The sequence below is a fragment of the Cydia pomonella genome, chromosome 12 (assembly GCF_033807575.1).
Source record: "Cydia pomonella isolate Wapato2018A chromosome 12, ilCydPomo1, whole genome shotgun sequence".
Lineage (NCBI taxonomy): Eukaryota > Metazoa > Arthropoda > Insecta > Lepidoptera > Tortricidae > Cydia > Cydia pomonella.
This window is the reverse complement of record NC_084714.1, coordinates 20890809-20904320: the sequence shown is the minus strand read 5'-3', so window position 1 is coordinate 20904320 and position 13512 is coordinate 20890809. Positions and strand designations below refer to the sequence as shown.

The window sequence follows — 13512 nt, the reverse complement described above, 5'->3', positions numbered from 1 at the left end:
GATCTGCTTCACGTACAGGTATAAGTAAGTATGCCTCTTTTAAATCAATTGTGGCTAAAAATCCGTTGTGTGGTATAAGCTTAGAGGCAGTTCGATAGTCCTCCATTTTAAAATGGGACTTTGTAACAAATTTATTAAATGATTTCAAATTCAATATAAAACGGCTACTTCCATTAGGTTTTGGTACTAAAAATGTATTAGAAATATATTGATCATTTCTAGGATCGCATTTTTTTATGGCTCCTAAGCTAATTAATTTATTAATTGCTATACTCATTTCTTTTGTATCTTCTGGCGTCAAAACATTTTTAGGTACCAAAGGCTGATGTACAGCCTTACTTAACGGTATTTCCAATCCGTGTTTTATCCAAGATAAAACAGAAGGGTTATTTGTGATCTTAGACCAACAATTGTAAAAATGTGCTAATCGACCAGCATGTACCTGGGTTACTGGTGAGCTGGCGCTCGCGACTTGGTCGGCGCTGGCTGCCGCGTCGAGGCAGCTGTGTTGACGTACGGGCGACGCGTCGCCGGCGACGGATTCGTCCTGCGATACCCTCCTCGCCCCCCCCTGTTCGACGAATAACGGGGAGGACCGGACCAGTTTCCCTGTGGTATGAAGGCCCGAGTGTTCGTCGAATTAGAAGTGCCAGGCTTTGGTGCACTGACAGTCTTTTTGATTTGTTGACCTTGACGCTCTATAGCCTTACTGGCCTTAATCTTTTCAGATAAGGTATTTCCGAATAGGGATTCATCCCGTTCGGCGTCTTGAATCACGTGAAGAAAATTTTTCTCCAAGCTGGGTGTAATTAATTTAATTCGGTCTCTTGTAATGAAATTATGCGCATCGGAGAGTATGCGGCATCCGTCACTCAAATATTTGAGGGCTTCGACTTTGTTTTCGCTCTTTAAAAGCACATCCATGGCCCGACTTACAGCTGCTATGCCTCGACCGAGTTGTTGTTGGACGGCGACATATTTTTTGTCACGTCCACGTACTACCTCCGTTACAGCGGCCGAGATCTCGGCGTTAAGCTTTGGCGCTTGTAATAATTTACAATTATTAGGAATTAAATATTCCTTAAGGAGTGTCTCCTTATTTTCTTTAGCCAAACCTTTCTTTAGAATAGGTAACCATAAATTGGCAAGACTATCGTGAACACTTGTTCCGTATTCGGGCGTATCGGAGGTAGATTCACCGAGGGCTGCAAGTAGCGTGGGGTCCAGGGGCGGCTGATCAGTGCCATCAATGGCAGGAAGCGCAGGCTGCGCGAGAGCGTCGATTTGATCAAATATCGGCGCGGCCGGGTCGGCTGGTGCGACCGGTACGGCGGGTGCAGTCGGGACGGGCGCTTCCTCCGGTAGATACTCATGTACGCCAGGATCGTAATCCGAATTTTCAACCTCTAGATCTTGATCAATAGGTAAGCTTGTTTGCTCGTTTTGTAGGTGAATTTCACCTAAAAAGATAAAAAATATATATTTTTTAGAACCTTATAAGGTTGTTATTAACACCAACAGATAATATTGTCTCGCAGACAATACCCTGGTGAACGTGTATATCTATTATAGATTGCACGTATTTGTATAATATGTTAATCGAAATCAACTCGCAGTTGATCTCATCACAGTTAACTCGCAGTTAACCGTGACAAAAATATTGAATTTATGAGTACATCGCACATATTTGCATTATATTTCATAATCGAAATCAACTCGCAGTCGATCTCGACCGTCACCGTTAACTCGCAGTTAACCGCGACATTATTTTATTAAATAGAGGGTAGATAAATAAAATAAAAAACATTACTGCCCTTTCATTATAAATGTACTCTAATAAAATAAGAAATAATTGTGAGTCCTACCTTGTTCACTGGCATCCGACTCACTAGAAGATCTCACAGATTGAATTCTACGACGTTTCTTTTTAACGTAAGTAGCTTCCAAATCTTGAAGTTTCCTTTTATAACGCTCGATTTTTTCGCGAGTAGTTCGCTTAGGCTTCGGCATTTTAAAGGTGTGTTCGTTGCCACGCACGAAAAAGGAATGAGGACAGAATACGGTGGTTGGAGCTTGTTGGGTCGGTTAGGAGTGGGGGATTGAAAAAAGTCGATACACTTACTTTTTAAAATAAAAATCTTTATTTTACTCTGAAAATCGTGTTACGTTGCCTAGCAAGTTAAAGAAACTACCTGGTTATTTATTATATCTGAAGAATGAAGCGATGAAATATAATGGCAGGTCGTATCAAACCGTAATATGGAAGGTAGAGTTTTTTTTTTTTTTTTTATAGTTTTGTAAGTGTCGAGTGAAGACACAGGGCCCTCGCTAGAGATACGGGCGACCCTGTGCCCGCGGTGACATTTTCGAGAGGTTTTTATGATTTATGCGATGCCGGGTCCGGCATCACCATCAGTCAAAAAGCAATGGTGATGCTCGAGTTGAAGACCCGGCTTTGTTGTTATGGGTTTATATGGGCCCATGGTCCCCGCGTTAAATACGGGCGGCCATGGTTCCGGGTTGAATTTTATGAAGATAGTTTTTGATTTAAGTTGCGGGGTTATTTTATTTTTGAGATGGGAGTTTGGTTAGAGTAGAGTTATATTAGTTGTTGTGATTAGATTTATGTTGAAAAGATATTTTATGTTGTTGCGAAGATATTTTTGTTGATTATGCGAGTTGGGACCGCAGTGGATGTTGGTATCAATATTCGACGGACGCTGCTGCCCATACGTCGGTTTTCCCTTAGTCGCCTTTTACGACACCCACGGGACGAGATGGGGTGGTGCTATTCTATACGCCGGCACCACACGGCGTGGAAGGTAGAGTTAAGGAACGCAATCTCCATAGGCAGAACTTATGCAAAAGTGTCCAGTGGTCAGCTATAAATAATAGTTCCAAATCTCTCCAGAGTAGCGCTAGAGTAGCTAAGAATCTAGGCGTTATTGACGGAGTGAAGTGCGCTGTCTATTATGATTTGTTTTTTTTTTTTTCAAGTATTCTAGGTATTGTAGCGCCACCTATTTAAGGTTTTTTGATGACACTTTTTGGTACATGGAGATTTCATTCCTTACCTCCACCTTCCGTAAACCGTAACTTGGACTTATCTACCCACCAAATATTTAAGTGCAAAGAGAATAATATGACTCCTTAGTGACAATATGTCAATACATCACAAATTTAAAAATAAAATATGGTATCCACTAAATAAGTAAAATATTGTACCAACAATGTAAACGTGTGCGCGACATTATTTATAACAAATGACGTACAAAGGTTAAGGGTTCAAGTACACTTTCGAGTACATTTCACACTCCATCCAGCAGGTATGAGTCCCCACTGAGCCCACTCAGAATTGAGATTAATGACCTCTGCCATCTATCACTCGGTAAGTGGATTTTGTGAAGCCGGAGCGACCTGTTCCATCTGCTTTGCGAGCGTAGGCGAGAATGGTTTCAGTGAACCTACCCAGTTGGTTTTTGTTTTCTATAGGTAGCCGTCAATTATACTAGGTCAATGGTCAATGTGGTCAAGACCGTCTATAAGGGAAAACCGTCTACAAACTCTTTCGACGCTTTAAACTCTTGCATTTGTTCACATACTTCACTTACAGAAGGTCCGTAGAGCAGAAGGAGTGAAGCTATGTGAGTTCTTGCCCTATGACGGAAGAGTACCGGCAATACATTTTAGGTACATGCCGGTCTTCGCAACATTGACTTTACTTTAGATATAGACCTGTTCTGTTCTGTCTACTATGATCTTGAACAGGATTCAAGCGTTTGGCCCTAATAACACGCAACATATATAATTTGATGATATAATATATAAAACAACACTATGTCCGACAGCATTGTCGATAGACAGCTGCCTGCGTAGCCAACATGCCAATCGTTAACGCGCTGTAGCGAACGAAACGCAACTTTCACTGTCACACTAATAAAGAAGAGTGATAGAAATAGATAACTACGCTACGCTACGGAGCGTTAACGATTGGCAGGTTGACTATGCGGGCTGGGCCCGGAAAAACGTAGGGAGGTACAGCGGTGGCAGTATGGTTCCATTTTTATCACTTGTCACTATGCCCGTCACTTTCGCACTTACATACTTGTTAGAACGTGACAGGCATGGCGACAAATGATAAAGAGCCGACCATCATAGCCCTACTGATGTAGTGAACAATCCTTTCCCATCGTATTTTCTCGGAAACGTTCGTATTTGTCCTGCTACTTCAGTCAACTTCAGAACTTTTTGTACTGGGACTGACTGAAATAGCATACTTAACACGTTCGTGCGTTTCCGTGAAAATACGATGGGAAACGATTATTCACTACATCTGTACCTATACAATTTATACAACAACCAAACCTCTTTAATTAACTTATCAATAAATTATGTACCTTAATATCATTTTTATTAAGATCTAGACCCCTAGCCGCTGTTCATCGCTGGAGGCCAGAGTGGCAGGACAGTAAGGGCGTCCGCAAGCTGGCACGGGCGCACGCACGCGGGTGCCATTGTTGGTAAAATCCGCCGCACGCGTCCGCGCCATTTAGCGTTGCTCATACTACTTTTCGTTAACCCGCTCACCCGCTCTGTGCACCCGCGCCTGCTACCGGACGCGGAGGTTTATAAAATCTATGTAAAATTGTTAGAGTTCTAGGCTCTGGACTCTTTAAGTTCTTGTTTATTATACACGGTGTAACATGAGGAAGCCGAAATATTTTAACAGTGTATTCCTGATCACATTTAGAGACTAAAATGTAAACTTTTCTGGATTTCGCCTGGTTTCAGAGTTAACACCAATAAAAAAAAAATAAAAAAAACATCTTATTGTAACATAGCAAAACGCCTTTTTGATGGCGATGATGCCATTATGGCGTGAAATCGAAATATCCTTATTGATAGATGTCAAAAAGTAACAACTAACCTTTGCAAAAACTAGGTTTTACATAAATATCTTAAGAATTCATTTGAAGTGCCAGTTTTACCATAACATTAACTATTATAAACAAATACATTCAAAAATTCAAAAAAAAATTTTTTTTTGGCGAAATTGACATCAATTCGTATTACTTTTTTTTCTTGTTTTGGATGAGGCCAAAACAGTAGTGAGTGGTTAAAATCTTTCGGGTTCCTCGTGTTACATCGTGTATATGGCAGGGATCGGAACCGGTTTTTTGCAAAAACATCGAAATAACCATATATTTCGGTTTATTTTATACTCAAAATGCAGGACTCAGTTGTGTTTTTAGATAACGACTTCGTATTGATAGATTCCCCGATTAGGAATGAAATAATTAACAAAGAACGAAAAAATACCGTTTTCGTTCCCATACAAAAAATAACGGTTTCCGATCCCTGGTATATGGAAACGAATGCAGGGTGTATTAAAAGTGCCTACTTTTAACAGACCCTACATCGCACCTACGCTTGCCCGTGATCGGCAGGCGTTCGGAATGGTCTTACAATTTGTCTGCTCTCAGTTGGGAAAAGATGAAGGGACTCAGCGAATGTATTAATCATTTCACTGTAAAGCGGTTTCACACAATCGACTCCGTGATTAAAGACTCCCCGGAAAAGGTTCTTGTGGGTTACAGAAAAGCTGTATTAATTATAAGTAAAAAAGTATACATGTACAAACAAACAGAGATCATTCAGATGTCTGTGTACGTTTGAATTAGATAGGCACGCCCAAGGCTCGGAAACCGGTTAAAATTCCAAACCTTTATCATATACTTCTCGCAAAACCTTTTAATTTCGGTTTCGTTCGTAACACCGTTATTTTCAAACCGGTTTTTAGGAGAACATTTCTATAAAGTTCTTGTCAGATTAACCGGTTTCTTGTTATGTCGGTGTCTATGTTTACGCGGGACACCGAGCCGGCCGGCCGTCTCGTCGCTCGGCGAATAAACCGGTTTATTTAGGTTGCAATTAAAAGCATTCTTGTTCTTATGAAAGTTCGGAATAAAGTCGAATTAAACCGGTATTTACTGGAATGACATCCGCTGTGCTGTACCCTAACACACAAAGCGAGATGACATTCACAGTGTCCATACCTCCCTTTTGGACGTAGTTTAAGGACATACCCGGGTCCGACTTCGGGTCCGGGTTTTTTAATCATCTGCAATAAAAAGACACGACAAGATTGTTTACCTTTTTCTAATGCTAAAAAACCAACTACTTATAACAAAACCTAAACTTTCCACTCACCCCAGCTTCGTAAGCTGTTGCAATGACCTTTTCCAAACGTTTTTACTCACGACAAAAACGGTGTTTTATTTCTCATAATACTGCTTTGATGTGCCAGCTCAGCATACATGAAAAACTTAAATAAAAGATACACGAATGTAACCAACGTTAAATAAGCATCAAACGTTAAATAAATATTACAAAGCTACCTTACCAGCCATAAAGCGCTTTGCTTTTTCGTATTTTAACTTCAATAAATTAAAACAGTTGGCTCTGTTGGATCCATTCTTATTACCATTTTTAATGATGAACATTAAATAGTAATAGATGATGATTTAGATGCACTGATTCCAAAAGTCAGTACCTCTTCAGAGATTTAGAAGTGCCGACTAATATTAGATTGGAAAAATACATTTTTGTTATTGTTACTTAAAGTATTGTTTTAGTTTACTTTGTTTACTAATAGTAGAGTATTTTAATATAATTATGTACATACAAGTCAATATGTTCTTACCTACGTTGATTTTGACTTCGAAGAAAATATTATAACATAATGGCGGCTCCGTGGATTCTAGAACCACGGCGAGCATCCAAAAGTCCCAAGTCTATTATTAAGACGACATTTATACAATTCATAAACAAAAACAGCAATAAGCAACCCCTGACAGTATCTACTGAAGATAAAAATCTAACAGAGTCCTGTCATACCATATTTCTATAAATTCTCTGAACTGCACTGATTTATTTCACAGATATTACATAATTAATAACAATAAACTATAAATAAACTTAATAATAATAAAAAAGGCTACAAATAAACTTAAAGTAAATAAAAAACGTCTCCCAAGTCGCTGCTGATGGGCAGTGTGCCCAGAAGGCTGGCCGCATTGCCACGTTGGATGGCAATGCTTATCCTTTGAGCAAAATACTGGCCAAACATATTAATAATTTTTGTAACAAAATAAACTCATTTGCATACGCTCTATGGAAACTATCAACAGTTAGAACAAGAGAAACTGCCATCCAAGCTTATCATGGATATATTGGCTCCCTTCTAAGATCTGGAATAATTTTATGGGGTAACTCAAGTCATTGCAACACAAGCATTGATAGCCCAAAAACAATGTGTAAGGGCCATTTGTAATATAGATATCTTAACATCTTGTAAGCCTTTCTTTAGAGATTTCCCAAGCAGCACATTAGTGAATTTTGCAGCTTATCTTATAGCTTTATGTTCTAAATGAGTGGTTTAACAGTGTTTGATAAAACTTATACCTTTAAACACAACTCAATATTGTATATGAGTTCATCCTGTCACTTGTAGTTGCTTAGGAACTTTTATTGTTTCTACTTTATTACTTATGGTTGGGTAAAGTCGATTTTGCTACTAAAAGTTGCATGCAGGTTTTAATTGTCACTCAATAAGAAGCAATAGTGCTATATAAGGCCCTAAAGTCACTTATAAGCAACTTCTACATATAAGTGGGAACATACCCTTATTTGGAACTTTTTATTCCAAATGACTAGTATAATAGAGTAGTATATCACCAATAGTGGCTAAAGAGATAATTTTACGGCCCTTTTGGAACCTAAAGTGATTGCAACTTTAAGGGCTAGAAATACTCTTATTGCCACTCCAACGCATAATTAAGTCTCAATAGGAGGTTCTTGAAAACCAAAAGCAGTTATTTTCACTTATTTCAAACCACTAACGATCTAACAGTTCCAAAATTAGGTCATATGCATAATATCCTATCAAAAACATTTTCATGAAAATGTTGCCAAGACGAAACCATAAGGCTCGCACTGTCAAAATGTTATCAGATTTCTCGTAGAGACAAGCTTCTAACTCTACAAGCCCTAACTTCAGAAACTCTACAACAAGAGTCAAAATATGTGGCATGGCCGTTTCGCTACTGTCACATGGGCGTAAGGTGCAAAATTTATTCACTAAGTATACTTGTAGTAACGAAACGGCCAAGCCACATATTTTGACTAAGGTGTAGAGTTTGTGAATGAAGGGCTTGTAGAGTTAGAAGCTTGGCTCTACAAGAAATCTGATAACTTTTTGACAGTGCGAGCCTTATGGTTTCGTCTAGGCAACATTTTCCATGAAAATGTTTTTGATAGGATTTCACTTCTTTTTGTAAATGTCTTCTTTGTGTATTGTCATAAGCATGACAATCTTCCATCCCCTAATATAAATGGTAAAGTAAGTAGAGTAAATACACTTTATTGGACCACAGAAGAAAATTCAGTAACAGATTTACAATGTAAATGTAAATAAAGGTAGCAACAGGCGTTCTTATCGCTGTGAGCGATCTCTTCCAGACAACCTTAGGGTAGCAGGATATAAAGAACAAAAAGCTTTAGTGACAGGTAGTGCACGAATACATTACAGGAATAAGAAGATTACACATTACAATGAAATACATACCAATGGGTACAACCAAATAGTTAAATATTTATCACATACATATATAATGGTTGGGGGAAATTTACTATTAAAAATCCCGAAATACGTATCTGGGGGCATCTTTTATACAATCTTCTTTTTATACTGATCCCCCCTACAAACTTTCCTCTATTCCCCCTAATGCCCTTTTCCTTCCCTTTTCACTTTTACGGGTGATTTTGGGGTTGATAACTATTCTATATCCTTCCCTATAGGAAAAACTATCTACACACTAAATTTCATCTAAATCGGTTCAGCGGTTATTGATTTCCCATACAAAATTCTTATGGATTCCACCCCCCTTTTCACCCCCTTAAGGGCTATAAATTTCCAATTTTTTTATTTCTTTTGTTGTTTGTATACTAATACTATGCTACATACCAAATTTTTGCTTCCTAGGACTTCAGGAAGTACCCCAAGGGTTTTGGTGATCATCAGTGAGAGCTATGCATCTGAATTTTTTTATGCTTAATAAGTCCACTATTGACATTATATCCCGAGAATTTTGTTTATCTGGTATAATATGCGCTTTTTTTTTACCTATAAGTTTAATCATAGTCATAGTCATTTATTCAAATAGTATAAATATAAATGATATTGTAAATTATTTATGTAATTGTTTGTTGTTTTTAGAAATTGTATAGTTAATGGTATGGTATGGTATGGTATGGTTGTAGTTGTCGAGTATGAGTATAGCATATTAATCTTAATGTTAAACTTGCTTTGCGCTCCAGGGCCCCAAGATACAGGCTTAGCCTAGTTTGGGTTCCACCAGATATTTCTTATATGGAAAAATTGTTACTGGTAAACAATAAAAAGATTTTGATTTTGATTTTTTGAATCCAAACCCAAGTTATGAGGGTTCAAAAAAACGACGAAGCGCTTTTAGAAAAGGTAGGCCATGCGCTTCGCTTTGCTCGTCTTGGCGAAGGCACTACCCTGCCCCCAGATTTATTTTTCCTATTGCGGCGCCTCCTCTGTCAATAGCATTCACTGCTTTGCCACTCACAAGATACAAATAAGTGATCTTCAGACCTGATAGTTCTAAATAGAGAACAAATAAGTGAAAATAAACACTGTAAAATATTTTTTGTTCCGCCATGTTTACAAATGGAGTCCTTGAAATCAAATTATTTTAAACAGAATTTTATAACACTGACGCATAATCACAGACCTTTGATAGTTGTGACGATGTTACTTTAACATTGTACGTAACCTACAATCATTAGGTCAGGTTTTTAACAGTTTTATTACTTATCAGTATCAATTCCTCATTTGATTTAGGACTCTCCTTTTAAATATTCCGGGATCAAATCAAAGGCGCATCGAAATTTACAAAGAAACCATACTATAGTTTCACAGTAAAAAATAATTCGCAAGGATTTCGTGCTTATTTCAATTCCTGTATAACGTGAAGTTTTCATCACTTTACCAAACAGATATGTACATCCAAAATTAAAATGGCAGATCACATTCACTTTTAAAAAACACAACTTATTGTCTTAATTGTTGCCACGCTACTCAAAGGAAATTGGGCATCTCATTTATCACTCCTTGACCGAACTGAAATTGTAATACATTCATTCGTTCAATATAAATCGTTCACTGCGCATAACTGTCACCCATAGTTCTAATTGCCACTTAAGGTAATCGAGAGATCTCTTATGGATTCAATTTAGAACCAAAAATAGGCTGCAATTTTTCTCCTTTTTGGTCTATATTGGGTCTATATGGGTTCTCTCCACCTATATAGAACTTAGTCATGGCTATATATTTCACTTAAGTATCTAAATAGATATGATATACGAGCTATTTCCCACCCCGTGTGCTACTTGGGTTAAAACTGTTGACAGTGCCAGGCATGTACATCTACGAAGTTTGTTTATTTGTAAAATTAAACCCAGACCTTTTTAGTAAAAAAAGGGACGTATTTATAGGAATTTAATACATGGTACCCAAATCTTCTTGTAAAATTCGCCTAAAAAGACATAATTGTATGGGGAAAACGCTTATTGTATGTCAGTTAGTATTTACAATCAATTGCATGATGACATTAAAGAATTACCACTTAACTTATTTAAATCTAGACTAAAAAAAAGGCTCATACAAGAATGCTTCTACTCTATTAATAATGATTATTTTGATTATTATAAGTCGTGATTTTATAAAGTTTTTATATAAACATCTTAATATTGACATTGTAAATATCTAGTTGTAGTATGTTAGATTCTGCTTGATATTTAATGTTTTATTTGTTCTTTATTGTTATTTTATACAATTTTTTGTGTTATTTTGCATGCCAGTTGCTGGTAAAATTTGTGTTTCCTGTGTTTAATGTAAATAACTTATGTACGACATTTTATGCGGAATAAATGATTTGATTTGATTTAAAGGCTCGGAACCGGTTTTCAAAATATTGGCAAATACCGGTTTATTTTGCTTTTACTCCAAACTTTCATGAGAACGAAAACGTTTTAAACACTTTACTGTAACCTAAATAGACCGGTTTATTCGACAAGCGGCAAGACGATATGGCCGACGAATGTTTGAAATGTCACCGTATTTAAGAATTATTTCACTTAAAATTTAGTTTTTTCTTCGCAAGTGTGATGAAAAACATTGAGTGAAACGAGGGGGGTAATGAAATAACAATTATTCGTACAAAGTGTACAAACGGGAGTCTATATATTAAAGACTCGAGTAACAATGCTTACCCCCCGAGTTACACAATGTACTATAGGGTGCCGTTCAATTTTAATACAAACTTTTAGCATAATTTCATTTAACTACTATGGAAACTCATAATAAACATTATGTATAAAAACAAACCACAGAATGTTGTTTGTCATACTAATTAAATTACAGAATACTGTATAGCCATAAAAACATTCTTCATAACAATTCTCAGGAATAATTTTACTTCTAATAACATTCATTTCATATTATGATTAAAATGTAGAACTAAATTTTAATGAATTATCAGGTGGCATAATTTTCTATGACATATTAAATTATACAAAATCTACTCATTGAACTTTAAGGCTGGTTAGGTACGACGACGAGCGAAGCGAGGAGGAGTGTTAGGTAGAACTGTGACCATATGGACAGAACCAATTTTTTTAAATACCTATTAGCTTTCCTTTTTAAGAGGTAACAAAATAAATCAGAAAGATATAGAAGAAAACAACATTTTTATTCATAGATAAGTTTATTTTGATGCAATTTAATTATGTATATAATCTGATAATGAGTTTTACCTACTTATTTTAATTGTAAATTTGAAGCAATGGCTCGCAAAAATTCACATTCGGAGTATTGATTTTTATTGGACAATATAGTGTCAATCCTTTCTTGTTGCTTGATAGTGGCCTTCTTTTGCTTTGGAGGACTGTGGCCATTGTAAAAGCATTCAATATTTCCCAATATCACTTTAGATTCGATAAGCAATTCATTTGACAGCGTATAAAAGCCGGGCTTAATTTTGTCTATTATGGCATTAATTCTATGGTGCCAGGATTCGGCATTATTCTGAGTGCGTGGCAAACCAAGTTGGTTTAGGGTTTCGACACTCCACAGGGATGGGGGGAATCTAGGATGTTTCTTGTTTTTCCCCAGTACATAATAGTCGCTGAACGTTTGAACAATGTCGATAGCATCGGATGAGATAGTTTTTTAATATTTTTGAAAGTAGTTTAAAATTTCGTCCGGTGGTAAAAAAGCCAAGGCCAACAAACATCTCATTTCTGTGCAGAAATTAATATTGGTGCCATATAAAGTTGATTTTCCTTTGTCTTGAATCATTCTATTGATAATTTGACCTAAATGGAACAAGCAACCATTGACGGTAATATTATCAAAATTTTGCTTCACACTTTGAATGGCGGCTAATTCAAAGTCCATGATAACGTTTTCAAGTTGTAACTGAATATTATGTTGAGTAAAATAGTCGCTAATTTCTTCAAATAGCTTGTTGTACGTAGCTTTATCTTTGTTGGTGCACAAAGCAAATAATAAGGGAAATGTTTGACTACTATTCTGAAAAATATTCCCATGTATAACATACATTTGTAAAAATCCCACAGGCGCAACCTTGAACGTTCCGTCCATAATCCAAAGACTCGATTTACCCAGATAGGTCATCATGTCGTGGCATGAGAGTAAAATGATCCTTTTGTTTTCGTTGAATAATATATCACTGAGCACAAAAGTGTTCCCATTTAATTGTAAGTTATCATGTTGTATAGTGAAGTAAATATCCGTCGGCTCATGGATAACTGGTTTGCCCCGCTTCTTTTCGCGGTACACAACTTGCCGTAACGCTGATGTCGATGGTAACTGTGGTAAGATACTCTGATCACAATTAGCTTTCACAGTTTGAACCACCTTACATGGTTTTTTTTCAGTACATGTAGAAGATAGGGTTCTTAACTCGTCCAATGTTGACATTATTACTAGTCTTGCTGGGTTTGGATCGTGTTTATGGCATTCATTGTGTTTTATCACTTTATGTACCTGGCTTTCCTCTTCAGCGATACTTATTGCTCGCGCATTACACTGTTTGCTATTAAGAAGTTCACAAATCCAGTAATACTTATGATTAATCTGCTTATTTTTGGTATATGTATAACCATTAATATTCAACTTTATACCACCCTTTACACTTTTAAATACATTACATTGAACGTCGGACATTTTTAACAACAACACTTCTAACAAAGCGCAATGCAAATAAACTAAGTACCTAACCAACGTATAATATTGAAACACCCACTTCAATGACAAAAAATAATTCATACCCTAACTAAAGTGATGTACATAAATTGTCTCGGAAATGTATTTTTGCTCGTTCATTTTCACTAGGCGTTTAT

General features: G+C 36.8%; 1 protein-coding gene across 1 annotated transcript; it reads right to left on the bottom strand.

The window, feature by feature from the left end:
- Positions 1-216: 216 nt before the first annotated feature.
- Positions 217-1365, bottom strand: LOC133523892 (uncharacterized; the record flags this gene model as incomplete). Its single annotated transcript, XM_061859646.1, has 1 exon — positions 217-1365. A coding segment is annotated over one exon (918 nt), but the record flags the coding sequence as incomplete, so codon positions are not given.
- Positions 1366-13512: the final 12147 nt, after the last annotated feature.